Here is a 26,995-nt window from a genome sequence, read left to right on the forward strand (position 1 = left end):
ATGAATTTGGCAGTGGTTCAAGGGACACAGGGGAAAGGACTGCCTCCTTGAGTGAAGAGGAACATGATTTGTGAAGATAAGAAGGGCCTTCCAAGACCTTGGGAGGAGGGTATCAGGCTGAGCCACTCTGGGGATGCTGGCTGTCTGGGATCAGGTGTGCGGAGCTGGCTTGTTCCCGACTTACTGTGGTAGAAATAGTTACTTGTTCAGCAAAGTATGTTAGGAAAATGACCAGTATGGCAGAAAGGAGGGAAAGAGAAAAATCAGATCAACCCAGTCAGCCACACGAGAGAAAATGCCGCTTTAATCAGAACTACCTGGAAGGCCTTAACTTCACACACGCTATCAACACCATTGCCACACACGCTATTAACAATGAAGCCTGTCAAAAGCAGGGACGAGGTCGATGATCAGCAGTTTAGGTCTGAAGTGATTTTACAAAGGCTGTGCTAAAACTTCATTTAAAAACAACCCAATGTTACGTTCTTGGCATTCGGTTGACCAGGAAAGGCTGAGCCTCATTCCAGTCTGTGGCCCCATCCCTGGCCTCAGCTTGAAGCCACCAGGGGTTACCTGTGGCCCTGGAGCCCCCTCTCCACTGTTCAGATTTGGCACATATTTTAAATTTTATTTTACTTTCACATTTACACATTTAGGAAGACTTTTGGAGAAGAGGGCTGTGGCCTTTAGGAAAAGCTAGCACAGTTTCTCCCAACCCTGGGCACATGAGTGTGCCAGAGACTTCCTTCAGGTAGACCGTCCAGTCATCTGTAGCAGCACTTGGCAGCTGACACGCTGATGTGTCTTTCTTCTTTCTTGGGTTGGCCTCGAAGCCTGGAGGGCATGTTGCCAGACTGGCCTCACCCAAGATTTTATTGCTGTTGAATCTGATTATCCAACTGTGGCCTTTCAGTCTGGAATGGTGGCACTGTTAGAACTGGGGCTGGAGGAGCCTGTCTGTAGACATGAGCGGACATGGCAGTGTGGAGACAGCACTGGATTCTGCAGGCCAGGCATGGTGTGGCCTGCTTGTCGTCAGCAGCTGCCTGGATCTATCCAATGGAAATGCTTGGTCTTTCTCCCCTTTCAGGACAGTGAAGTTCACAGAGGAGACAGGTGGGAGAGTCCCTGCTACTCAGTCCAAGATAAAATCAGAAGCCAAGGCAAAGGCACCCGATTCCACAGCAGCCTGCGTTCCCAGGACCATCCAGTTCTCCCTTCCTTGCTCCAAGTTCCAAGTTCCCAAGGATGTTCCTGAAACCCCCTCACTTCCGGAAAGGAATCTCTCCTGCAGAATGAAGCAGGTGCTTGGAGGGTCAGAGGTCTTGAAGAGAGAGAGAGAGAGAGAGAGAGAGAGAGAGAGAGCGCTAGCCTGGATCTTGAAGACTTGAAGAGACTGCTCACGCTGTTCTGGAACTATCCCCACCAAATGCCACAGGGCCTCAAGCTTGAGGGGCATATATGATCTGTGTCTGTGGTTATAGTTGTTCCAAGGCAGAAGAAAAAAGGTATCATTATGACTTAGATTTGAGTCTGCGTGGGCTCCAGTAACTTCTGTAGCCATTAAGCATCTCGATCTCTCTTCAAAGTGCTGTGTCTGTACAATCCACAGGTCACGGGTGACACCACCTGGCCACTGTGAGCTGCCAGTGCCAATGACAATGTAACACCAAATTAAACAGCTTCTAACACTGTCTGCTCTGGGTCTGCTAACCTCTCATGGAGTGATGGCTAGTGACCTTCTAATGACACAGGGTGGTGAGCGGGGGGTGGTATATACGACACAGGGCCCTCAGAACATCTGACATCCAAGCTCAGACAAGCAGAGCCCAACGTCACCTGTTCACAGAACCACAGAAATGTTGAAGGGAGTTCCATTTCTGTGCTAAGACCCCCCAACTAGTCAGCCCCTGACCTAGCAAGAATTCAAGGGTCTTATGCATTAATTTAGCAAAAAATCTGGCTTCTGATACCCAAAGAGCTTAAAGTCCCCTTCAAAGCGTGCATAGAGGCGCCGGATATCGCGTTTGCTGATGCCCAGGAAGTAGTGCTCCACTTTAGTTCTATTGTACAAGGTGATGCCTGGAGGGATCGTGGGGTATGACACCAGGTGGTCTATGCCGGCCTCTTTCAGGATATACGGGGCATCCTCCTCCAGGGTCTCGTGGTGTCCGATCACACTGTACTTTATCTCACAGGGTGCACAAAGCTCTACGTAGGTCACCCAGTGGATGATATGGTCCCCAAACTGAAGGTCTAACCATCTGCGGTTTGGGTCGCCTAAGTAGCGCACAAAATCTTCAAACTGGATCCCCCGGGTCTCCGTCCGGTCCTTCCTGTACTTTCTAATAATGCCAGGGGCGATCTCATGCCTGTACCAAGGCTCAAAGCGTGGATTGTGAACAAACTTATCCTTAAAGGCGGAAATCAGTCTTTCGAAGGGATCTCTGACAATAAAAAACTTGAAGTATGTTTTCAATCTGAGGAAAGATAAATAAGAGACAAAACTGATGCTCTGGGAGGGTAGAGGAGGTAGGAGAAGGAGTAACACCAAGCTGGGCCTGTGAAAAGTGTCCCCCACACAGTGTATAGTCTGTACTGTGCACTGGACCCATTCTACAGGTAAGGAAACAGAGACTTAGAAACCCAAACTGGGGCTGGAGAGATGGCTCAGCGGTTAAAAGCATGGGCAGCTCTTCCAGAGGTCCCGAGTTTAATTCCTAGCATCTGCACGGTGGTTCACAGCCACCTATAGTGAGTGGGATCTGATGCCCTCTTCTGGCGTGCAGGGATACATGCAGATAGAGCACCGCAGACATAAAGTAAGCCTTAAGAAAGAAAGAAAGGCAACTCCGACTGCTCGAAGCACTAGCACTCTCCTTCTGGGACTGTTTCATTCGGCTGGCTCAAAACTTCAAAAGCTTTTACAAGTCACCAGGGCTAGAACTGTAGGTCAGTATTCACCGAGGCCAGAGACTGATTTTATGGGCACAGCTTTAAAGATTGCACCCCAAGCTGCCAGACTGTATACTTCCAACACGGAAGGCATCCTGAGCGAGCTGCCCAGAGTGGCTGCAGCAGAGCAGAGGCACCAGGTTGTCAGGCTTGTGATGGTGCTGATGGTGACAAGGACAACCCTCTATCTGTGGCCATACTACACTCACCTGAAAACCAGAAGCTGTGGTCCCCGATTTGCCTGTCTTAACTCGGGGACTCCCACAAAGCCCCATAGAGAGGTCTTTAGAGCCCAGAGGGACAGTCTACACCCAGGGAGATGTCTGACCAAAGTTTATAAAGACTGAGTTACCCAAGGGAAAGTCAGACAACAAAAAACAAAGGGCCGACAAAGCCAGGGAGGGTCAAACCCAGGTTCCACCTGATACTGAGGAGCAGCTCTTGAATTCTGGCCCCTTCAGTGAAGCTACTTTGGTGTGGGAAGTCCTTCTGTATATGTGTTGCTTTTATTGGTTAATAAATAAAGAATCTGCCTTGGCCTGTGATAGGCTTGAGTAGAGTTAGGTGGGGGTCAAGGGGAACTAAACTGAATGCTGGGAGAAAGGTGGAGTCAGGGGACACTTTGTAGCTGCCAGAGGGGATAGATGTGAGCTGTCAGCTGCAACCTTGCCAGTAGGCCACGAGCCTCATAGTAAAATTTAAAATAATAGAAATGGGTTAGTTTAAGATATAAGAGTTAGCCAGTAATACGCTTAAGCTATTGGCCAAACAGTATTGCAAATAATATAGTTTCAGAGTGATTATTTCAGGTCTAAGCAGCTGGGAACGAACGAGCAGCCTCCCACAGCCCCACTTCACAGCTAAAATGGGAGAACATTCTCACTCATTAGCTGCTCACTCTATGGCTGCCACCGTCAAGGTGGCTCGTCTCCTGCACCGCCTCTGATGGACCTGATCACACGATGACCCCAGCAGGAAGTACGTACAGAGGTGGACATGGTGCCTTGGGAAAGTAATACAGCAATTTCTTTATAATGGCGAAACAACTCTGTTTAGTAAAGAGCCCATAAAGCTTAACAAAATCCAAACACAAAGTACTGTCCACTTGTGGCAATAAGCTGATGCAAACTCTAATGGCCTTTGTGACAAGGTGGGGAAAGGTATTCTGAAATCCTCAGGAGGGCCCTTGTGCTGTGGTGAGCAGAACATGCTAAGGATATTGTTGGCCGCTGCATGCCAACACGAAACAGTTGGCCCTGCAGTCCTTTGAGCTGAGTGCATCACACCACAAGTACAAAATGAGCTTTGGCCTTTGCTGCAAGAGTTTTGGCCCTCCCTCGTCCCCTCTGAAGAAGCTGCCCTCACCGCTTCTGAATTCCTGTCTTGCTGAAGGAGGAGAGACGCGGAAGGCCATTTTTCTCGTGGTCATGGACCACATTTTCGGGGATCTCTTCAATGGAAGAAAATGCTCCTGGGGTAAACAAGAGGAGAAGGTGAGCATGAACTGGCTCAGTGTGGTTTTTAGGGGTGCCTGTCCATGTCATTTCAGGCCCCATAACCTTCCCAGCACACATGAGAAGCCCACCCCCTCCAGTGTCCATGTGTGTCCCTTTAGATTCCAGCTGTTCCTGCTGCAGGGACTAACAGAAAGAAAAGCAGCTGTTGTGTGTGTGTGTGTGTGTGGTTTTTTTTTTTTTTTTTATACATCAGCTAACTGGAAGAAAGACATGTGGGGAAGGAAACAGACAGAATACTGACAGCACACAGCCCCGGTACTATACCTAGAGGCTAAACCCTCCCTAAAAAAATGAAAGAGCTTTTCTCCTGAGATGGCAAGAGATGCTGGAAGGGCGTGGCCTGGAGCACAGTATCCGTAGTCTGGTCTCCACGACAAGGCTGTGCTGGTGTAGCACAGCACTATTAGACCAACGTTGTTTCTCACAGAATGCCACAGCAGCCCCCATGGCAAAAGGCAAAGACACTTGATGATGAAAAGCCCTGGCTAGAGTTTGGGGACCGGGGCAAGGAGGACATACTTGAAAAAGCAGGGGGACCAAGTTTCTGTAGGGGAGCTGGGGGCTGGGCAGACCTTTCTCTTCCCAATATAGACGAATGGAAACAAAAGATGCTGGGACCCCGAGGGCTTAGCCAGCGTCTGTGAGCCGTAACATTTAGCCTTGTGTTGACTCTGTGCTGCCAAGCTTTGAGTCCCCACAAGGAGGAAACTCTCCTGGGTCACCTGTGCAAGAGGCACAGCCTCGACTCATTCATTCCTTTCTCTCCCAACCACTTATGCCCTAGTATGGAGCACTGAGATGTGCCCTGGTCCAAAGGAAACACCATCTCCCCAGGTTCTGGCAGGAAGACAAAAACCAGCCTTCCTGGGAACTTGTGTAGTACTTTCCCCATACTAAAGGAGCCATCTCCCTTATCACAGGCAGGATGGATGCCTAGCGTACCAAGGCTCATACTGGCCTCTAGGCTCCCTTAGCATCACAAATGCCTGTTACACAATTCAAAGCCCATGCTGGCGTCCTGGTTCTTCTCACCTTTTCCCCTGCCCTGAACTTCTCCAGCTCACGGGTTTCCCTCCTGCAGCTACTCATTTTCCTTAGAACCCTGCTATTTTGGCTATGCTATCTCTCTGTCTCCCTCTTTGCCCCCATTCCCCACCCCCACCATCAACTCTGCTTTGCCCCTGCCTCTCTCATGGCCAGGTCTGGTCTGCTGGCCATGTTTAGCCTTCTACTTTTTATGCTCTGGACCATTCCAGATACTGTTGGCCGTTCTCTCTCATATTTATAATAAAGCCTTACCTGTAGCCTTAGCATGGAGCAGTTACGTCATCAGTTTATACAAGGGGATGGTGGAGAACCCAGAGCTTTGGATCCATGCCTGGGCCCACTCACTGTCCAAGCACACTGGGCGCCAGCTGAGGATGGCCACTAGGAATTTCCAGCTTTATATGACCTGGAAAGCCCACGGCTATGCTTTTTGCTTTTGTTTATTTTTTCTCTTTTAGGAAATAAGATTATATAAACACATGTTGTTTTAGAAATAAACAAACTGGCTTTCTCTACTAAACAAAGTAATGAGTTGGGTAATAAAAGCCTTCTTTAGATAAATTCAATTGTTATTCTCACTAATCATTTTATGAGTATTGATGTCAAGGAAAGGGTTCTTTGTTTTCAATTTAAATAATCTGTAACTGATACATAAAACCGCAGCACATGATTCTGACAAACACAGCGAGTTTGTTGTGAGTCTTTCTTGTATGTTTTGTTGTCAATTTGATTTGTAGCCTTGATCTCCGGTTCAAAAACTCAGCACACTGGTCTGTTACTTCAGGAGCACAGTAACTTCAACTGTGTATCCAGAAGATGAGGCTTTGTCCTTTTTGCCCTCCAGCTGATCTGGACAAAGGGCAAATGGCAGCAAATGCTGGCTAGTGTTGCCAGGAGTAGGCTTGGGATCTATGGGTATGAGGCTGAACCACAAGAATCATTCCCCAGGTACTTGGGGTACGATTTCTGACCAGAAGTCCCAATGCTGTATGTTGGAACTCAGCCAGCTGGAGCTGAATTTGAACAGACAGCCGATAATTATTTTAGGTCAGTTTAGATGAATTGGGATTTAATAAGCATGTGTCTACACAGAGCAGTGAATCATCCAAACCATAGTGGATGAACTCATTTTTCTATGATTTAATTTGTTCCCCAGTGAACATCAGATTTTCTGAAGCAAGCTAACTTAATGCTTTATGTTTACAGAAGAAGTCTACCCAGCCAGCTTGGTCTATGAGTGAAGCTGCCTGAGGCTCAGGGGGCTGGAGTCTCCTCCCAGGCTCTGGCTGTGGGTCCTTTGACTACAGAATACCTCAGAGAGTGTGGTGGCCTCGAAGTACTCAAGATGCGTGCCATGAATAAGAAGGGCTAATTGGGGGTGGTTAAACTTCATAAGCTATAGCTGTGAAAACCCAGGAAATCCTGCCTGTGGCTCTGTGATCCAAACATCCCAGTTAGAGCCACCAGAGGCTGGCTGGGAGTGTAGCTCAGCAGCAGATGACTTGCTTGCCTAGAACACACACAGCCCTGGGTTCCATACCTAACACTGTAAAACAAAACAAAGTTAGCTCCACCAGCTTTTAAAGGGAACCTTCGGGAAGACTGTGGGTCTTTTCAGAACAAACCATAGCCTCCGCTGATGCCACCTTCCCCCACCCCCAGATGCCACACTCACCATTTAGGACGATCAGCACTTTCTTCCACTGGGTGTTGCCCACTTTGGGAGTCTGACAGAAAAGAATCCTGTGCTTGTCACACACAAATATTCGATCGAGGACAAACTTGGAGACCTCAGTGTGTGAGAGGTTCCTCAGAGCCTCTTCCCGGCAGGCATTTCTGATGAGCTCCAGCCGTTCCAGATAAACCTGGGGCTGGTCAGGATGGCCATCCGAGAGCAGCTTCCCCGTTGGCTGCCAGAGAGAGGGACAGAGGAGGCACAGGATCGTGGGTATGAAGCAGGAGAGAACCCCGGAAGTCCCCTTCTCTTGCTTTCCTTCCATTTCTAGAGTGATGACTGCCACCTCCTGCCACTTCACAGGCCCTTCCCAGCCCCTTCGCCACAGCCTTGCTGAGCTCTAAAGATGCATGGGGACAGGTGGCCAGGAAGACAGATGTCCACTTGGTCCCTGTGACTTCCCTAGAAGGCTGCCTTGATAAGCCGAGAAGATGAGAAAGCTGAAGTTCCAAGAGAAGAGGCCGTGTATGGGCTCTCTCACAGGAGTAGTCCTGGGCTCAGGCTTATCTCCATCTTCCACAGCCCTGAAGGTTAGCAGGACCATTCCCTCCACAGCAACTAAGCCTTCCTGGGTGTGTGACAGTTACAAGGTCTTATGGGGATACCCAAGAAAGTCTTAGCTGAGTGTATGTGCATGTGTGCATGTGTGTACATGAGCATAGTCCCCGTGTGTGGGGGAGAGGAGGGTGTGGACTGGAAGAGCACAGGGGCATGGATGGGAGAGGAGCTGTACCAGTAACACATGGACCAGTGTTCAGGACCCTTACTGATCACGAATTGGGTGTATGTGTGAGTGTGTATGTGGTATTTGGGGGTCTGCCCCTGTAGGAGGAGACTGCTCGTTTGCTTCCCGGCTGCCTAGACACGAATAATCACATAGAAACTATATTAATTACAATACTGTTTGGCCAATAGCTTAGGCATCTTACTAACTAGCTCTTACATCTTAAATTAACACATTTTTGTTAATCTGCGTATCACCATGAGGTCGTGGCCTACCGGTTAAGTTCTGGCTGGCATCCGGCACCTCTACCACTCCGCCTACTTTCTCTCTACATCTCTGTTCAGATTTCCTGCCTGGCTTTACTCTAAGCCACTAGTGGAAACAGCTTCTTTAATAACCAATGGTACTAAAACATATTCATATCATACAGAGGGGAATCCCACATCATCTTCCCCTTTTCTTTCTAAATAAAAGAAGGTATATGTTCTCTAAGAGGAATCTTGAAATAGCAAGGGACCACGACAGAGTAAACTCTTTTCCTGGATGTATCTTCTCAATGGGGCCCATGCCTTGAACTGCTTTGCAAATAGCTCACCTGCCCTTGCGGTATTCTCAAAACACATACTGAGATATTTTCTATTCAAGATGCCCTTGGGTTATCTCAGAAGAGCTTTGCAGACCTGACCTTTACTACATGAATGTCTTGCTGACAAGAAGCCACAACGGCCACCCGCTCTGGTTGGAATGTCTGCGTTCTTACTGAGTTCTAATCAGCCTCGTCACACTGTGAGCCAGGCAGCAACCTGCCCTTTTCCCTAGGCCAGTCCCGGGATGACAAGTATCTTTAGCAGTAGATACTTCATCCCTTCAGTCCTAATTGTAACCTTCCAGACCCAGCATGAGGATTGGCAAAGGGAGGGGCTGTCCTGAGTATATCCCTGTCCCTGCACAGGGAACAAAGAGAATTACGCGTGAAAGAGGCCCTGCAGAGGAATACATGCAGTCAGTACCCAGGCATCAAGGACTCCTGGGTTGAGTCTATTATCTGCCATGCCATCTGGGGGCCTCTCCCTTCTCATGGGTTCCGTTGCTCATTCATACAGATTGGAGGCTGGTCCCATGTTTCCACTCACCCCCACATTCCATTCTGGGACAGAAACCTTTTCATATCCTCAGTTTCTCCCTAACCCTATCCAACGTAGTCCTTCTCCCAGTGAAGGCAAGACTCCATCCGCCAGGAAGGGGTTCAGCACAAGAAACACTTACAGAGGACCCGTGGTGAGGGATGCAGCATAGAGGACCACTGACCTCACCGAAGCCAAGCTAAACAATGAATGGAAACACAGAGGAAAAAGCCAAGGGACTCCGGCTTGAATGACCTTTGCTAGCCCTTATCCAAATGCCCAGGGACAGAAGTGCATCGGATTTGGAACTTTTATTGGATTCTGGAATATTTTTATCCCCCAAAAAATAGATATCGCAGGGACTCTGGTCCAAACCTGAAATTCATTTATGTTTTATATACACCTGAAAATAATTTTATACAATTTGGGGAAATGAGTCCAGGGCCTTCTACGTGTTAGGGAGGAGAGTAGCATTAAGCAATAACCTTAGCAATAGAGAATATTTTAAATAATTCGATGCATAAAACAAAGCTCCATGGCATGAAACTTTCCACTGTGACACTACTTTGGTGCTCAATTTCAGATTGGGTAGTTTTCATATATTTGATTTTCAGATTAGGAATTCTCACCCTACACTATCAATCTGGCTGCAGTGGCATAGTAGGAACCTGGGAGAGACGCTGGGGGCAGCTGCTGCCATGTGACAGGTCCACTGTGCAGTGTACCCTCAGGAAAGCAATGTCCCGGTCAGAGGGACAGGACTTGTACTCACCTTCGTATCCTCAGGAAAATGCTTCTCTCTTCTGAGCTTCCCTGCTTCCGGCATGGTTGTCAGGGAAACAAACTCCTGTTTGGCACTATATCCTGGAAGACAAATGATTCAGATATATTCTCACAGAGCACCAAACATGAAATTGGTGGGATAGAATGCCACCTCCCGGAAAGGCTGCACCCACCCAGCCATTGCTTCTGGCAAAGGCAACCCAACTGGGGGGGGGGGTGTCAGTCAGTTTAAGAAAGGGACATGGAGCAAGTGAACCTCAACCAATAGAATGAGCCATTACCTAATCCTCACACCTTTTCCAGAAAAGAACTAGGAGACTTAACTGTAAAATACAAAGCCATGAAACTTAAAAGAACAAACAGGACAAAAGTCCTTTAGAACACTAAACTTCATCAAAGCTAAAAACCTGTACTTTATGAAAGCCCATTTGAAGAGGAGGAAAAGACAAGCAGCGGACAGGGAGAAAGCATTTACAAGCCTCACACTCAGAAGACACAAGGCAATCCACAGGTCCACCACTTAAGAAATTATAAACAAGCTGACCTGCGAAGGAGCAAGCCATGCAGAGACACCTCACTGAAGATGTTCACCATCCCTGACCACAGAAATCAGGACCACAGATCCATCAGAATATGTGAGAAAGAACAGCGACCACCAAAGGCTAGAATGCAGAGAAACCTGGTCATGGACACAATGTTGCAGAGATGAAATACGGAATAGCTACTTTGGAAAAGGGTCTGGTAATTTTCTTGGAAAACAAAACAAAACAAAACAAAACAAAACAAAACAAAACAACAATATGGTACAAGACCCAGCAATTGTGTTTCCTAGCATTTATTATAGGGAAGTAAACATTTATGTTCAAACAAAAACCCATAGACAAATGTTTACAGCAGCTTCATTTGTTATATCCTCAAACTGGAAGTGGCCTATGTGCCCTTCAACAGGTAGGTGACTAACACACAGGGATACACCCACAGCGGAATACAAGTGAGCAATAAAAAAGGCAAAATAATCACTGATAACGCTACGAACTTGCAAATGAACACTCTAGGGAGTCACGTGCGTGTTGAAAAGTCAGAAGGTCACAAGCTAAGGGTGATGTTGAAATGACACAGCTGTACAGAGGCTCAGGAGCTGAGGCTAAGGAAGGGGGGCGTGGATGTGACTAGAAAGGTCAACACACCAAAGGGTGACATGATGAACCCTCACGGTGACAGAGGTGTTCTGCACCTCGGCTGTATCTGTGCCAGTGTCCCGACTGCTGTGTAGCCCTGTAAACAGTTACCTTGTGAGGACAGGTGGCAAACTGAACACAGGATCTCTCTATCCTGTGCTATTTTTTTTTTAAAAAAAAAACAACTTAGTATGTTATTCTGCCTGAATGTATGTCTGTGTGTATCATGTGTGTTCCTGGTGCCTAAGGTGGCCCAAAAGGGGGGCACTGATACCCTGTAACTGGAGTTACAGATGGCTGTGGGTTGTCATGTAAGTGATAGGAACCAAACCTGGGTCCAAGAGCAGCCATTGCTCTTAACCCACTGAGTCAGCTCCCCAGTCCCTAGTGGTCTTTCTTACAATTGTATGCCACTCCTCGGTGACCACCAGACCATGCCCTCACCCAAATTAATTTACAAATAGAAAAGCAAAAACGGAACTCCAGCAGTCAGGCCAGAGTTTCCATGTTCCTGTCAGCAGTCACGTGACTATAAGTCAGCCCAGAGGGTGGTTTACAAGCCATTCAGCAGAGAAAACTTGAAATAAACAGATTTTGTAGAAACCCTTCAAGTAGAATCTGGACATAATCTATCACTTTCTGAAAACAAACATGCTTTCCATGTCTCACAGAAACATAAATATACAATAAAAGCACACGAAATACATAACAGTATTGCTTCCCTTAATAAAAATGCCCCCCGTCTTGGTTCAGTGATGCCTACATGTTGCCTGCTTCGCTATAGCCCCAGGCCACCCCAGTCTAGCTATTCTTCTAAATTTATTTTATTACTTTTATCTTTATTTGATTTTACTTTGTATGTATGGATTTTTTTTTTTTTTGCCTACCTATGTATCTGTACCACATATGTGCCTGGTACCCAAGGGCACCAGAAGAACTGGTGTTACAGACAGGTGTGAGCTGCCATGTGGGTGCTGGGAATCGAACCTGGATCCTCTGGAAGAGCAGCCAGTACTCTTCATTGCAGCGCTGTGGTGACCTCACCCAGTCAGGCTGCTGGAACAGCTGCCTCCCTGCAGCACACAGCATCTGCCGACGGACGCTGCTTTGGTTCTCCTCTGCACAAGGAGAAAGAAGGCACCCTACTGCGTCGTAATACAGCCCCGCTCCCACACTTCAGTTACTGGGCTCTACTACAGTCCCTGCTTCATGAACGCCACAGCCATCTTCTTCTTTGTCTACATTTGTGTAAACGTGCAAACCTGGCTGGAAGCTACACGCACAAGCTGTTCTGAGCCTGCCGAGGGATACTGGCAGCCAAAGTTGCTCCTAGTTGCCCCAGTGCTCCTAGCTGCACTGCAGGGGCCGCTGACACCTACACTGACTGGTCCAACCCCCACAGATTCAATCTGTCACTTCTGAGTGTTGACATGCTAAATGGATTTGTGAAACCTGTGTTTCCTTTTGCTCTGGGTAGAGGGAAATGTGCTCTGAATGCCGAGTAACTGACTTGCCCCTGGCTTCTGGAAAACAACCTATTTCCCATGCTCAGAGCACACAGAAGGCCATGGCCACTGAGGAACCTCTCACCCTCCAGCCCCAGCTCGCCTGTCAGTCATGACCCTGGTGTGAACATTTTCATGATTTGAGGCCCCTGGATTCTCTCTCCAGCTAACCCAACCCAACCTGACTACAGACAGAGAAAGCAGAATGGCCTAGTTTTTCCTTTCTGTCCTACTGGAGGGGCGTTCTCTTCAGAAGCTGCCAGCACTGCTGCTGGGACCAGAGGTCAGTCTCTCTATTCTGTCCCTCAGAAGCAAGTCTCCAGCCTCAGGGTGAAGGGTTGTGATCCCCGAGGCATGTTTGGGCATCTTCATGTCTAAGACTATGTTTGCTAACAGTCATAATGGTGGCTGTTTCTGGGTTTGAACAAGATGTCTACAATTGTGAGTGGAGTACCACTTTGCTTCGCCTTTCTAAAAGTCGAAGCACAACTGTCCCCCTAGCTGTCTTCTGTGTTCTGTAATGATGCTGCCTCCTGCCTCTTAGCTCAGCCACAAGCCTAAGCTATGGGCGGCAGGCAGACATAATCCAAAGTCATGGGGTCTGCACTTCAGCCACTTAGAAGAAACCTGAGGGGTTGCAATCAGGCCTAAGACTGAAAGATCAAGTCCAACAGATAAAAGAAAACTATGTGGACCAACTCCAGGATTGCTTATTATTTCAAATCTTAACAAATCATGCCACTAAGTACTTATCACTGGGTTGGATTTATTTTCCTTGAAACAATCTGGTTATTAACACCTGATTCTTGTTCAGTAGAAATGATATTTGCTAAGGATAGATCATTGCACAAGTATCAATATGGCTTCTCTGCTGAGCTGACAGAAACCACGGTAGCATCAAAAGCAGCAAGCATGGATACGTAGCAGGTCAGAAGAGGCAGGGCAGATGGGTTCTTGGCTCAGTCCATGTGGCCAGGGAAATCATGATGGATGGGTAGGCATGAAGAAAACACATACATAATGTGGCCGGGACTCCACACCAGGGATCCAGCTCCAAGAGAAGAGAGCCAGCGGAAAAGAACTCAAGGGCAGCCAGCTGTGTTACTGTCTTCCCTGAACACCAGAACCAAGGGCCATCCGATAAGCATAGGAACTTCACTCTGGGGACCACTGGGCTGTAAGTCACTTCCTTGCAATGACACTCATGTGGGGCCCTTGGTACAAAAGCCAAAATGGCTTGAAAGCAAACAACCCACAGCCAGGAGTTCAAAGACACCTCTGATGTTTCCCAGAGACTGAAAGGTCTCCTCTATAGGGGGTCAGAGAAATCCAGGGTGGAAGACAAGAGATGTCTGCAGTATCCCCAGCCCAGGGTCCTCTTTGATACCTTGGGTGGGCACTGTATACTTAACTTCCAGACTCTTCGTCCAGGCCTAATCACTCAGACTGGCAAGATACTGCACGCGTAAGTTTATTCAGAATTAAGACTGAAGAATGAACCCGATGAACAATGATGTTTGTGATCTGACCAGATACTCTGAAGACAACAACATACCCTCTGAGCCATGACAGGGAACTTGTATTTTAAGTCCCGTGATAGCCAAGGATCCTTGTGATGACTTAGTTTACAACATACTATGGCGTGAGAGCATTTTACCCTGAACTTCATGCTGGGGTAAGCAGGGGCTAACTGTGCCCTGCCTCTGAAGGCACTCAAGAGTAGGCTATATGACAGCTCCAATGTCAGAGTGTAGAGGAATTGCCTATCGTTAGTCTTAGGGACAGAGCTGTTTGGTGAGCTAGAGAGCTTTTTTCCCCCAGTTAAAATCTTGAAGGTGAGGCCAGCAAGGCGGTATCTTAGTTAGGACTCCTATTTCTGTGAAGAGACATCATGACCACAGCAGCTCTTAAAAGGGAAAACATTTAATTAATTCCACATGAATAGTATGGAATATTAATTTAAGATGTGTTGCATTCGTTAATGCTGTGGAACATTGGTTTAATGAATCAAGGACTGCTGAATTCTTTTATGTTGCATTTGTTCAACTCTGACACTATGTGACTTTGTCTGTCTAACCTTTGATTGGTTGAATAAAGAGCTGAATGGCCAATAGCAAGGCAGGAGAAAGGATAGGCAGGGCTGGCAGGCAGAGAGTATAAATAGGAGGAGAAATCTGGAAGAAAAAAAAATTAAGGAGAGAGAAACGGAGGAGGAGAGGAGACCAGCCACCCAGCTACAGAGCAAGCCATAGACCTGAGTAAGAAGTAAGGAAAGGTATACAGAAATCGAGAAAGGAAAAAGCCCAGGGGCATGAGATAGATGGGATGATTTATGTTAAGAAAAGCTGGCTAGAAACAAGCCAAGCTAAGGCTGGGCATTTATAAGGAAGAATAAGATTCCGGTGTGGTTTATTTGGGAGCTGGGTGGTGGGCTCCTCAAAGAGCAAAGGACTAAAACAACCAACAACATTACTGTTCAGAGGTTTAGTCCACTATCATCATGGTGGGACACGGCAGGCAGACATGGTGCTGGCGTAGCTGAAAGGCCTGCATCTCGCAGGCAGCAGGAAGTCAACTGTGAAACAGAGACTTCAAAGCCTGCCTCGACAGTGACACGCCTCCTCCAACAAAGCCACACCTCCCAGAAGTGCCACCTCCTTTGGGGGCCGGTTCCTTTCAAACCACCACAGGTGGCTTGGTGGGTAACGAACAGTGCCAGCTGTCAGGCTTGATGACCTGAGCTCAATCCCTGGGACTCATACGATGGAAAAAGAGAACCACCCCTACAAGTTGTCCTCTGACCTCTACTAAGGGAGACTCATAAATTTCCTTCTTGGCTTTTTACTTTCAGCGTCTCTTAAATTTTTGCAGTTCAGATCTCTGCCTTCTGAGAGCAGTGAGCATAAGCCCTGCTACCTCCCAGGATGGCGAAACTGCCTTTACCAGAGCCCACTGGGATTAAAATGCAAGAGTGTGTTTTTTAATTTTTATCTTTGCTTTGCTTTGTTTTATTTATTTATTTATTTATTTATTTGTTTGTTTGTTTTTCTTTTGAGATGGGGCCTCATGTGTGCTCTACCTGGTCTCTAACTCACAGGTGAGTCCCCAGCACGGGCTTCCAGAGTGGCGAGAATGGAAGGTGTGTCATTTAACTATGACTGACAGATGTCTCACTGAGATACAGTATACACTGTCCTGGCTTTTAAAGCAAACTAAACCACAGACAATTTAATGGTGTGAGTCATCCTGCCGTGCCTGTGCCTTCCTTACTAAGAGACAATATCTAGGGATCAGAAATCATATGTTCTTCTTGGGGTTTTAGCTGTTCCACATTTGGGGCTGGTTCCCATCTCAGAAATCTGACTTTTATCTGTGCCATCAGGGAAGGTCACAGAACATGGCAGCTGACTGTGAAATGCCTCCAGGATGAAAACAATTCTCTGCCTTCACGAGAGATCACCACACTGACTGCTGTCCTCGCTAAAATCTCCAAACCGTGACACTGAGATCGCTGCTCAGACTCCCTCCTTGCTCTAAGATTTGAAGCTCACTCTTCTGATGGAGCTCCAGCTTCCAAGCACCATGTAATGGCCTGGGATCCAATACAGCAAGCGTAACACCCCTGCCCCGGGCTGTGCAAACCTCACCAGCTTTCTCCCAGGAAGATGACAGGCAGGTGGTGCCCGATGCTAAGGGCCTGCAATTATCCCTGAGTGTAAACCATATGGGCTAACTTTGGGGTTTCCTTTTTCTTCCATATCCCCCATATCTGTTTCCAGTTTTGTCTCTCTGCTGGTAAAGTGGGACAGAGAGGATAGAGAATTGTGGGATATTAGATGCCCTTAAAATAGCTAGGCCCATAGCCAGGGTTCTTGGTGATATAAAAGGAGCCTATAGCCAAGTGGTCAAACTACTGTTTGACAGAGTGATACAGGTTAGTTCAGGTCAGCACAGCCATTAGATGGAAGAGGTGAACTCTGCTGGTAGAGACATACCTCTAATGAGCTGTGTGCTGCAGAAGGCGGCATACAACTGTGCTCAGCTCCGGGGAACGGCTTCTCTGGCCAATCTACAGCACTAATGAGCTGTCCCCACATGAACCATGTCCCTCCTCTCCTCGGCTTCTCCACTTGGCCCAGAGGAAGTGGCACAGAACCAAAATGCAACATCTCACAACTCCTTGCACATGGCAGCCCACCTTTCACTAACCAGACCCTCAGCCGGTACCGTAAGAGCAGGGAGCGCATCCGTGTTGTAAGCGGACATTGAAGCGTAGGTTAACGAATGGCAAGAACACGAAGCAGCTTGCCTGAGAGCAAACCTAGCCCTGTGTCATCTTCCTCCATCTAGTAAAGGGTGATGAGATCCTACAACAGCCTCACCACACACATTTAAACGACCCTCCTGCCAGGATACCGAGGACAACCAGCGACCGCATGTCGCCAGTGTGAAACAGCTGCCACTCTGAGCAAACACAGCTGGGTTTCTCAGGATGTAAGGCAGAGCCTGTGACAGTCCTTGCTGCCAGGAGCTGAGAGGTGCGGCAGGAAGGAAGCATCTCTATCCCAAAGGTGATACAGTGACTCAGCCACCCAGAAAGAACCTCTTCAGGAGGGCCTCAGCATGGCCATCTCCCTGCCCCTCCTCTCTCTGGTTTCTGTTATATGAAGACGTTGGAAGTCCACTTGTAACCTTTGGTCAGGACAGAGGTCCTTTATGCTTGGTGACTGAGCACAGTGCTGCAGGAGAACTCCACTTGCCATAAACCCATTCTGCCATGAAGCATACCTACCATCCGGGTCTTTAAAAGTCAACGTGATGAACTTGCTGGCCACCATGAACATGAAAACCACCCAAAAGCATGCAGCCAGCAGCAGCCACTGGTGGTGCATGTTGTCAAATGGGAGCCATTCAATGATCCTTCCTGGAAGACACAAGTGAGATGCCTTTGTCACTTGAAGCAAAAAAAAAAAAAAAAAAAAGTCACACTGGTGATTTCAATTAACAGAACCCAAATCATTAAGAACACTTCTACTTTGCTAGAGTGAGTATTCTGACTTGACATTTAATTTAACATTTCATATTTAATGAATACTACTGAAGGGTCCATCTTATAATTAAGTCAACTTTCAACACCCAGTGGAGGGGAATGACAATGAGCAACTATCATTCTGGAATCCAGGAGATTGGGCTACTGCGGCTCTGCCTCCTGATTCCTGTCTCCCAGGTCAATGTCACAAGAAGCTCCTGGGAGGGCCCGGAAGGAGGAGAGGCCCAGCAGGAGGACTGCCAAAGACTGGACTAGATCTTTCTTGGGCAATTCCTGGAGTGCAGACACCATGCTGAGGCCATCACAAGATGCTGTGTTTAAAAACGCTGACTGGTGGACAAGGTGTATCCACAGCACGAGACTCTAAGAACAAAAATAAAAATAAAAAAAACCAATCATCTGTCCTATCTGTTCTTCCATAACCTCAGGTCATTTGCCTTCAAGGACCTTCGTAGAACTTGGGGGACGGTGCTCTTCATGTTATCACTGAGAGCGATGTAGGGCACATCTCTTGGTCCTCACTCAGCCTATCACAGAAGTCGCTCTGTCGCAAGGATGCACAGGGAACCAGGAAACCACCGTCAATCCTCAGCAGGAGGGACAAACAAGTATGTTCCAGTCAAGTGGCACTTCCTGAAGCAGGATTAGACCATGCAAAGAGATCAAACTGGGCTGCTTTGCACCAGCTGACTGAGGTCAGCCATCAATATAGACAAGAGAAATGGTCTCCAGTCTGCTGCTGCTAACAGTGGGTGATTTCAGAAGTTGCTTCCTAGCCCTGCCTGGTCACAGCTCAGCCAAGACCCAGAAAATAATAACTCTCCTTATTCCCCAAATGCTGTATTCTGGAGCATCACGGGAACCGGGCATCAGAGACCCAATTCCTTCCACGGCACCCAGTGAGTGAATCTCTGACATCCCTGCCTGCATACGGTTTGCCAGGGAGCTTGCCACCTCCCACGCTGCATGTACCTTCCCAGGGTGTCTTGTAGTACTCTCGAGGATCCACATGTGTGGTCCAGTGTGTTTTCACTGGGGTCTCCAAGTACGGTTGCAAAATTATATAAATATATAAGACCTCGGTTTAGTTTCAATTTCACATAAATACATTTACAGAATCTACTCAAACAAACAAAATCTCTATTATTTTTTTCTGTGCTTACATATTGGGTCTAGTGTTTCCTGCATGTCCCCAGGGAAGATTGCCAGGGTAAATATGTAGAAATGTGACATACCTCGTTAAGTTTCTAGGAAACAACATATAAATTTTAGATAGGTCTTACATGTTACATGGGACACACCTGGAGTGAGAAACCATTTGCCGCTTCTGAAACTTATATTTCACTGAATGGTTGCAGTTTATCTGTTAGAAGACACGTCAAAATCCCTCAACTACCTGAGGTAGGCAGCCCCAAGTCTCCCGAAAGTTTCATTCTCTCTTCCCTCTTCAATGGGGCGGCTCAGAGCAATGAGGATTTCTAATCCCAGTCTGTATCTGACTTCAGGCTGCCTCTCAGGCCACCTGCTCTAGGCCTCAACCTCCACAGTCCACCTCAGACATGAGGCCTTCATCCTCCCAGGGCTTACACAAGATGAGGCTATGCCAACAAAGAACTAGTATATACTGTTGGTTAGGTCACCCCAAGGCTTTCCCTGAGGCCCAGAAGTATGGAGACAGAAAGTAGTTCCTTCTCTAAACCAGGAACATGCTTGGCAGAGCCAGAAATGGCCTGGCGCCAGGGCCTTGGGGGAGCTGTGGCTCTGGATTTTGAGAACCTTTTTCCACCCTAAGGGGCTACTGGTTATCAGTCCTCAGATTGCTGCATCCTCCTCTCTGACATCTTTGAGGTTCCCCTTGTGCAACACTGATTAACTTCCTGCTGGCTTTGTCCCATGATGGCTTTTTGCTGACTCTGTTCCATTTTTCTCCCTAAAATAGTGTATAAGATGTTGTACTTCTTAATAAGCTTGCTTGGCATAAGACACAGCCTTTACAGGAACCTTTGACCTCTGCTGTCTTTATCTTTCTTATCTCCTAGCCCTCCTACTTACAACCCTGTCAGTCACTGAAGAATGACCTACTAATTCAGGTCAAGCATCCACTTCCTACTATAGGCCCTAGTAAACCAGGTGAGCCAACCCCTTGCCACCCTTTGCAGATTCCTCTGTGTCCTACTGTGGTGGCCAGAATAGCAGTGTACTGTGTCCCAAGAAGTCGGGGAAGGAGGATAGAGATGCCATCTCAGATGATTTCCTGCTTTTCCCTCCTACAGAAAGGTGAGGGCTAGGCTGTGCTAGATCCTTCAGTCCCAAGTTCATTCAACTTGTCCTCAGGACAATGACACTTGGAGGACGTGTGGCCAAGGGTTGAAAGGGAGTGTCCTGCTGAGAAATCCTGCAGCAGAGAAGCTGGTGGAGTAGCAGAGGAGTAAAGAGGCCAGACTGAGTCTTGGGGAGCTGGGTCCACTGCAGAACAAAGAGGCCCTTGTGCTGAATGGCCCACTCTCTCCTGAGCTATGTACTGCGAGTGAAGACACACAGATAAGGACTGAACTGCCCATCTCACACACAGAGATTTGCTCACTCTGCACAGCAGGTGATGGGCGACCCCCAGGTACTGGCCACTCTGTTACCTGCTCTGTTCATTTCCCATGGGCTGCCTGGGCATTCTGGTCCCTGAGCACCCCTGTGCCTGGCTTCAGGCTCTGAGGGGTTTTATATCAATGAATATAATTCTCAGCGGGAACTGGTCTTCTGAGGGGATCTGATTTGGTGTAGCCACAGGACCCACCCACCTCTACAGGAAGCTGGAAGAGATAGATGAAGATTTTTCTGAGACACGGAGCTTCACAGACACTGCAGGAAGCCTGGTGTTGCTGAGAGGAGTCAGGTTGGAAAGTCCAGTCATGCTTGCTCTGTGGCTGCCTTAAACCAGGGAAACCCAGATGTTCTTGGCTGGGCTGGTACCAGGGCATGTCTATCCTCCTCGCCCTCTAGCTGGTGGCTGCAGACTTACTGTCTGGGCTCCAAATTTCTCGTTTCTATGGATAAAACTATCACCTGCGCATGTGCTAAGGTGTTGAGATTCCCACAGAAGAGTCTGCCCGGGTATCGCAACAGCCACACAGCATTCAGTGTGCTCTTTAGTTTCTAAAAGTTTAATAATTTTCAAGGCAATGATGTATGTAAAATGTCCTCAGAGCTGATATTTAGACGGTCCCTTTTTTTCCCCAGCCCTGCTACTGTGCAGGCGTTGGGGAGGGAGAGAAGTAACTACAAGGCTCCTATCTCTTTCCTACCACTTTCCAGTTCATTTCCTGAGCTTCTTAATATACAAGGGTCTCCTGTGGGAGGACATGAGGACTTAAAAAGTTCACGTGCAGAAGAAACACAAGCTCCTGTTCAAACTGGCCCTCTGAAAAAGAACAGAAGTGCCAAGTCTTTGTCAGTGTCTCAAGACAAGCCCAGGCTAGACGGCTGCTAACCCATGACCTCACGTCCTGCTATGGAGTCTTTACCACTGGTGTTCAAGCTGCTCCCTATACCACGAGGAGAGGAAGGGCCAGCTTCCCTCATCACTGCCCCTTTGGTGTCCCAACATTGGTTTCTCTCATCTGACTGCCCTGGGCTCTTGCTAAGCACTGCCTGCTGCCCCTCCAGGTATGTGAGCCTATGACAACTGATTAACACACCAAGGACTAGAACAGCGCCTCATGAACACAGACCCTAGGATGCAGCTTGCCTATTTTCCCATCTTTCTAAAGCAGGGTGCCACCTTGAAGACTCAATGAAGTCCAGCCTCTACATGAGAGACAATATCAATTTATTAGCCAATATCTAATGTCAGGAAACGTCAAGAGCTCTCAGAACATCAGTGCTACTGAACTCAGATCGTAGTTTCCAAGTGCGCACGTTCTTGATTTACCACCTAACTTAAAATGTGCTGCTGTGTTGAAGAGATGGCTCAGTGGTCAAGAGCTTTGGCTGTTCTTCCAGAAGACCGGAGTTTGGCTAGCAACAACCAAGTCTGGCAGCTCCCAACTGCCTGTACAACCCCAGCTCCTGGAGATCCTACCAAAGTCCTCTTCAGGCCTCTACGAACACCTGCACTCATATACCCAGACATATATGTAAATCAAAATAAAGTCAATCTTTAAAAATGCTGATGAAAGAGTTAATGAATCATGCTGGAGTCCAAGAACCTTAAACTTAAAAGAAAACACTATACTTAAAAGGCAAGTCTATTGGATAGACCCAGTGCCAACATATATCGTCACTACGCAGAAAAGAGAGTTACAGGACTGGTGTCTGATCCTATCTGTTAATAAAAATAATATGCACACAGACTGTACTTGAGAATGTGACAATGTGCATGTGCACACCCATAATGCACTGAGTAGTACCCCAAGAAGACGGAGAGATGGTCACTTTTACTTTTAGACACATTTATACTTTAAACGTGATTCTTCTACTGCACATAGCCTTCTCACAATAAAATGAATAAAATGTCAAAGAATGCCACCAACACACATGTACCCTGATGTTTAATTTTTTTCTGCTTCACTACTGTTAGCCATAGTTTCTTTACCATGTGCAGTTTGGGGAAAGGAGGTAAGGACTTTTCTAGCCAGGAAAAACTGATGAGCTGGCCAGTGTGCCAATGGGCACTGGAACACTGAGCAAATACATATTTCCCTTCCTTGGTTAATTCTTGTTTGCTTTGAAAAATAAATAATTAAGCATGAACTGCAGAGAATAATACAGCAAACACCCTCTCCAAACACTCCACTGTGGTTTTGTTGAACGTGGGCTTTCTTTAAAGGAAACGAGGTTATAGGCACGGCTGGAGCACCTCCCTCCACTTGTCTGGACTGTTGAGTTTTAATCCTATCTGACATTTGAAGCTGGTACTTTTCCCTATGACAGGATAGTCTGGGGCAGGGATGGGGACAGTTAAATCAGGCTTGCAAAGAAGACACCACAGCTGGTAAAACCAGGGAGGGGGAGACACAATATTTAAGCATTTAGCTTCCCTGCTCATGGCCTATAGTGAGAAAATATAGCGGTTAACACAGGCACAAGGGCAAAAGGTGTAAATCAAGGGAACGCGGTTAAAGCATAAACCAGACCTTGGCTTTCAAGCTGCATACAATGTGAGCCGACCAGTGAAACTGTAGCCTGGTCTTCTTGCAAAACACTCATTCCTCTTGGCTCCTACGTATATAGACTCCTCTCTATAACATTGGAACCTCAGAAGGGAGGAGGCTAGGAAGTTCCCAGGGAAAGAAAAGTCACACTAATGTTAAATGTTCTGATTTAAAACATCAGCACAGGGTTGGAGAGATGGTTCAGCCATTAAGAGCACTTGCTACTCCTTCAGAGGACCAGAGTTTAGTTCCCAGCACCCATGTTGGGCAGCTCCCAACCACCCATAACTCCAACTTCAAGGAATCTAACGCCATCTTCTGGCTTCTGTGGGCACCTCCACCTGCACATGCAGGCACACAGACACATGCATACACATGAACAATAAATCTTACGGAACAATAACCTTCAGTGATTGTGGGGAGCTAGATTGTGACAGGTCTCCAGGCAAGTGATCTTGGCCAATCCTCAGCATGCTAAATATTCATTTACTTCCCAGCTCTGTGTGTGACCTGACATCCTTGTGACTATGTGAAAAAACCATTTAGAATGTATGAACATATCCCTAGCTTCCACAAGCTGGAATGCCACCAGATAATATCTGAGGCCTATAGCAGAGATTGTTCTACATTGCTGTAGCCCACATAGCCGATATTAATGTATTTGAAAACTGAGTGGTTTTCTTTGTTCTGTTACTATAAAACTTGATGAAATTGTTACTAGTTTGATATTTGAATCCATGTTCCCAGGCCATGGTCATTCACATTCCTTATTTCTCTTTGGTGTGGATTTATTTTCTTTATTTTTAGCATGGATGTGTGTGTGTGTGTGTGTGTGTGTGTGTGTGTGTGTGTGTGTGTATACACAAATATGTAAGCTTAATGGACAAAGAAATTAAAAAATTAATCAATTAATTTTCACTCTGAAAATGCATGTTCTTTCATCCAATAGAATAGGTGTTAGAGATACAACGGTCTCACTTGTCCTTATAGATTCTCAAGTCTAATAAACCCACAGGAACCAGAAAAGTGGTACATGGTGATACTGGAGGGAGATGGTACTATAAGAAAATGCAAGAGGCCATGACCTGAATAAATGGGCCCTAGCCTAAGGAGGCAGGAGGATGGTTCCATGCCAGGGAGCTTGCTTGTGAGTAATGAAGGAAAAGGAAGGTCTGTGTGGTTCAGGATACAGTCGAGGCGGAGCAAATGTGGCTCAGAAAATACCAACCCTAACAGAGTTGTTATGGAATCCAGGCTTTTTCTCATATCCAAACCTGTGCCATCATAGAAAAAAATGGGAAGTGGGGTGTCTGACTTTAAATTTTGATATAAATTTCAAAGATGCAAAGAGCCAATATTCACTCAACTATGGTCCATTTCCATTTAGGAGGGAGCATTCTAATCAGCCCAAGCCAACCTGGCTAAGTGCTTGGTCTACATCTCTACCCCTAGAAGCCAGAGTGAAGGGCTGGGGAGGGAGCTCAGTCAAGGACTCATTGCAGGAGGACCTGTGTCTGAACCCACAAAGAAAAGCTGAGTATGGTGACACAGTTTCACAAGCCCTGTGCTGAGGAGGCAGGGACAGCAGGGTTCCCGACACACTGGTTAGCCATCCTAACCTAGTCAGTGGGCTCCAGGTTAACACAAGACCCTAACTCAGGAAAACAAGGTAGGAGCTGGAAAGATGGCTCAGCAGTTGATGCTCTTGTAGAGGAGTCAGGTTCGGTTCCCAGTAGGCATACACATCCAGGGGCTTACAATTGCCTATAGCTGAGCTACACTCAAGTTCCAAGGGGGCATCTTAGCTCTCTCCTGGCTGCCTCAGCCACCCAATACCCATGGTTCATATACAGACACACAGGCACAACACACACACACGGTGCCTGAGAAATGACATCTAAGGTTGGCCTCAATATGTATGTGCACACATGCATGCCCCTCCCCCATGCACCAGTGAGGGTGCTAGTAAGACCAACAGTATACAGTAATGGAGGGCTTTGATGAGTCCTGGAGAGAGGCGTGTCTAGCTAACCAACATGTGACTCCCTTGGTGATTACAGCAGCATCTATCTAATGAGTCTTGCTTCATGTTGAGGCCAGTGGTTGTCGGTCTTGGCTGCACGTTAGAATCACTACAGAGATCTTGAGAAACAGTGATGCCCTGGGTATGGACATGCCTATGGAGGTGAGACCAAAGCAGGTTTCCAAGCTCTGTACAACACTCTCATAAGCACCTAGGACAGGAAAGTGCTGATCCAGTCACTCTCCACCCCACTCAGCCTCCTCAAACTTCAGTGTCCCCTCCAGCCCTGTTCCCCACTTCCCCCCTCCCCAGGATCTAGTTAAAATGCAGATTCTTGGCACATTCCAAAGTAATAGGCACTCTCCTTACATTTAAAGAGGACTGGCTGTAAAATCTTATGGAGCCATGGCAGTCCAATAATACTCTGAATTACATGTGCTCTCGATAGACAGCTGAGAAACGTTTAATTAGAATCTAAGACCATCTTCCATCAGCGTCTCTGTTCCAACCTTCTCTGGCTCTCCCATCTATAGAGAACTCGACTCTGTAGAGTTAAGATTTGCTACCCACGGGAAAAGAAACCCTATGACAATGTGCCCTATTTTCTAAACAAAAAAGCACCCCAGAGTCTCACTTCTCTGAGCCTCTGCACTATGCCCCTAAATATAAATCTTCTCCCTGAGGCTTGCCACCATGCCAGGGTGTTAAGGTCCAGGCTCACAATGCCCATCCACAAGGGGGCTGGAAGCTGGCATGCAGTCCTTCCTCCAGAGTTCCATGAAAGGCCACTGCTTTCCGGTAACCAGGTGATAAATAGCCTTTAAAAAGCCTGACATTCTCCGCAATTAACTCCCCATTGTTCAAGGAGCCAATGCAACCCCACTATGCCACTTCCAGCTAATGGTGGGGGCAGAGCTGGGTGTACCCACACCTCTCCAGTCACAGTATGCTCCTGCACACAGAGCCTCAGCCCCCAGGAGCTGGCGTATCCGTCTTCAGCGCTTTCCTCTTTCCAGTCACTAAGTGGTACTTACACACGTCAAGATGCCAACATCTGATTCCAAGTCAGAGGGTGGGCTCTGAAAACCCACAGGCAGAACTGGAGACTAGATGGAGAAGCAAAGGAGGGGGAAAAATACAGCAGAAACCACAAGAAGTCCAAGTCTCTCTTCTCTTTCTCTAAAGAGAGGCAGTGTGCATATGAACATCTGCAATTACTAATGTAGTCACAGGGCAGGTACTGTCTTTGATGCAACCCCCCCCCTGCTGCATTTGAAAAGAGGGACGCCTATAGATTCACTTTTCTCAGCTGTCCGTGCTTTTCCCCTGTTGAAGCGCGAAGCCTCTCCTGCTCTGTGATCAAATCTAATCCCATCCTTCACTCTGCTTTTAATATGCTCACACTGGTTTAGGAAAAGGCTCCGGAAAAAGTCCCATGGCACGCAAGCCCAATCAACTCTGTTTAAACAGGCTTTAGCCATTCAGTCACTCAGTAATCGTCGCCAAGTGCTGATCTGAGCCCCTGAGAACACAGCGACTCACATAATGTAGTAATGTAACCTGCTCCGTTCCTGAATGCTAATAGAGAGACTGACTTGCTAGGTGAAAGATCTGTGCTTAGCAACAGAGCGAGATAAGATAAGAGCAGGGAGGCTGGGGCCTCCAGGATAGAAGGTGAGTTTGGCAGAGGCTCAACACTGGAAATGACCACTTGCCTTCCAGTAGCATGGCGATGTCTTTCCAGTATCCCCAACTGCTAAGTGGCTATGGGCCACAGCCAGGGACTGGGAGCAGCTAACACGCTGGCTACATCATTCAAGAGTGGGGCAAAGGGACAGACACATAAATGAGGGGAGGGGAACGAGCACTCCCTGGGGAGACTAGAAAGAAGCATCGTCATTCTCACTGCAGGGCTGTTCAGGCAGCACTACATAGAAAGGCCAGATCCTGGGCTCCCTGTTAGTCCTACAAGGTGGGAGGCGACAGTTCATCTCTTCAGCTGAGATGAGACTCTTGTTTTCAGAGTGCTAGCGGTTGATTTGTCTTTTTCTTTCTGCCACAGTTCACTAGTCCTGAATGTATAGCCTCAAAGACTGAGGGGAAATTTTTGCAGTTAAATAGCATGTATATTTTAAGAAGTTATGGATGACCCAGAATTTTTTTCTTTTTTTTTTTTTTTTTTTGCTTTTCAGTTTAAAAGACATTAC

General features: G+C 47.2%; 1 protein-coding gene across 2 annotated transcripts in view; it reads right to left on the reverse strand.

The window, feature by feature from the left end:
- Positions 1 to 284: 284 nt before the first annotated feature.
- Chst10 (carbohydrate sulfotransferase 10) overlaps positions 285 to 26,995 on the reverse strand; it is a 30,511-nt gene continuing 3,800 nt past the window's right edge. Inside the window, exons 3-7 of one of the 2 annotated variants that reach the window (XM_005359961.3) lie at positions 17,361 to 17,492; positions 9,875 to 9,966; positions 7,195 to 7,429; positions 4,321 to 4,426; positions 285 to 2,480 (exon numbers count right to left, since the gene is read on the reverse strand). In XM_005359961.3, coding sequence (XP_005360018.1) covers positions 1,943 to 2,480; positions 4,321 to 4,426; positions 7,195 to 7,429; positions 9,875 to 9,966; positions 17,361 to 17,492 — 1,103 coding nt within the window. In that variant the 3' untranslated portion in view covers positions 285 to 1,942. The remainder of the gene's footprint in view (positions 2,481 to 4,320; positions 4,427 to 7,194; positions 7,430 to 9,874; positions 9,967 to 17,360; positions 17,493 to 26,995) is intronic. The other variant, XM_026785568.1, reaches the window with a different exon arrangement.

The sequence above is a fragment of the Microtus ochrogaster genome, linkage group LG2 (genome assembly GCF_000317375.1).
Source record: "Microtus ochrogaster isolate Prairie Vole_2 linkage group LG2, MicOch1.0, whole genome shotgun sequence".
Taxonomy (NCBI): Eukaryota; Metazoa; Chordata; class Mammalia; order Rodentia; family Cricetidae; genus Microtus; species Microtus ochrogaster.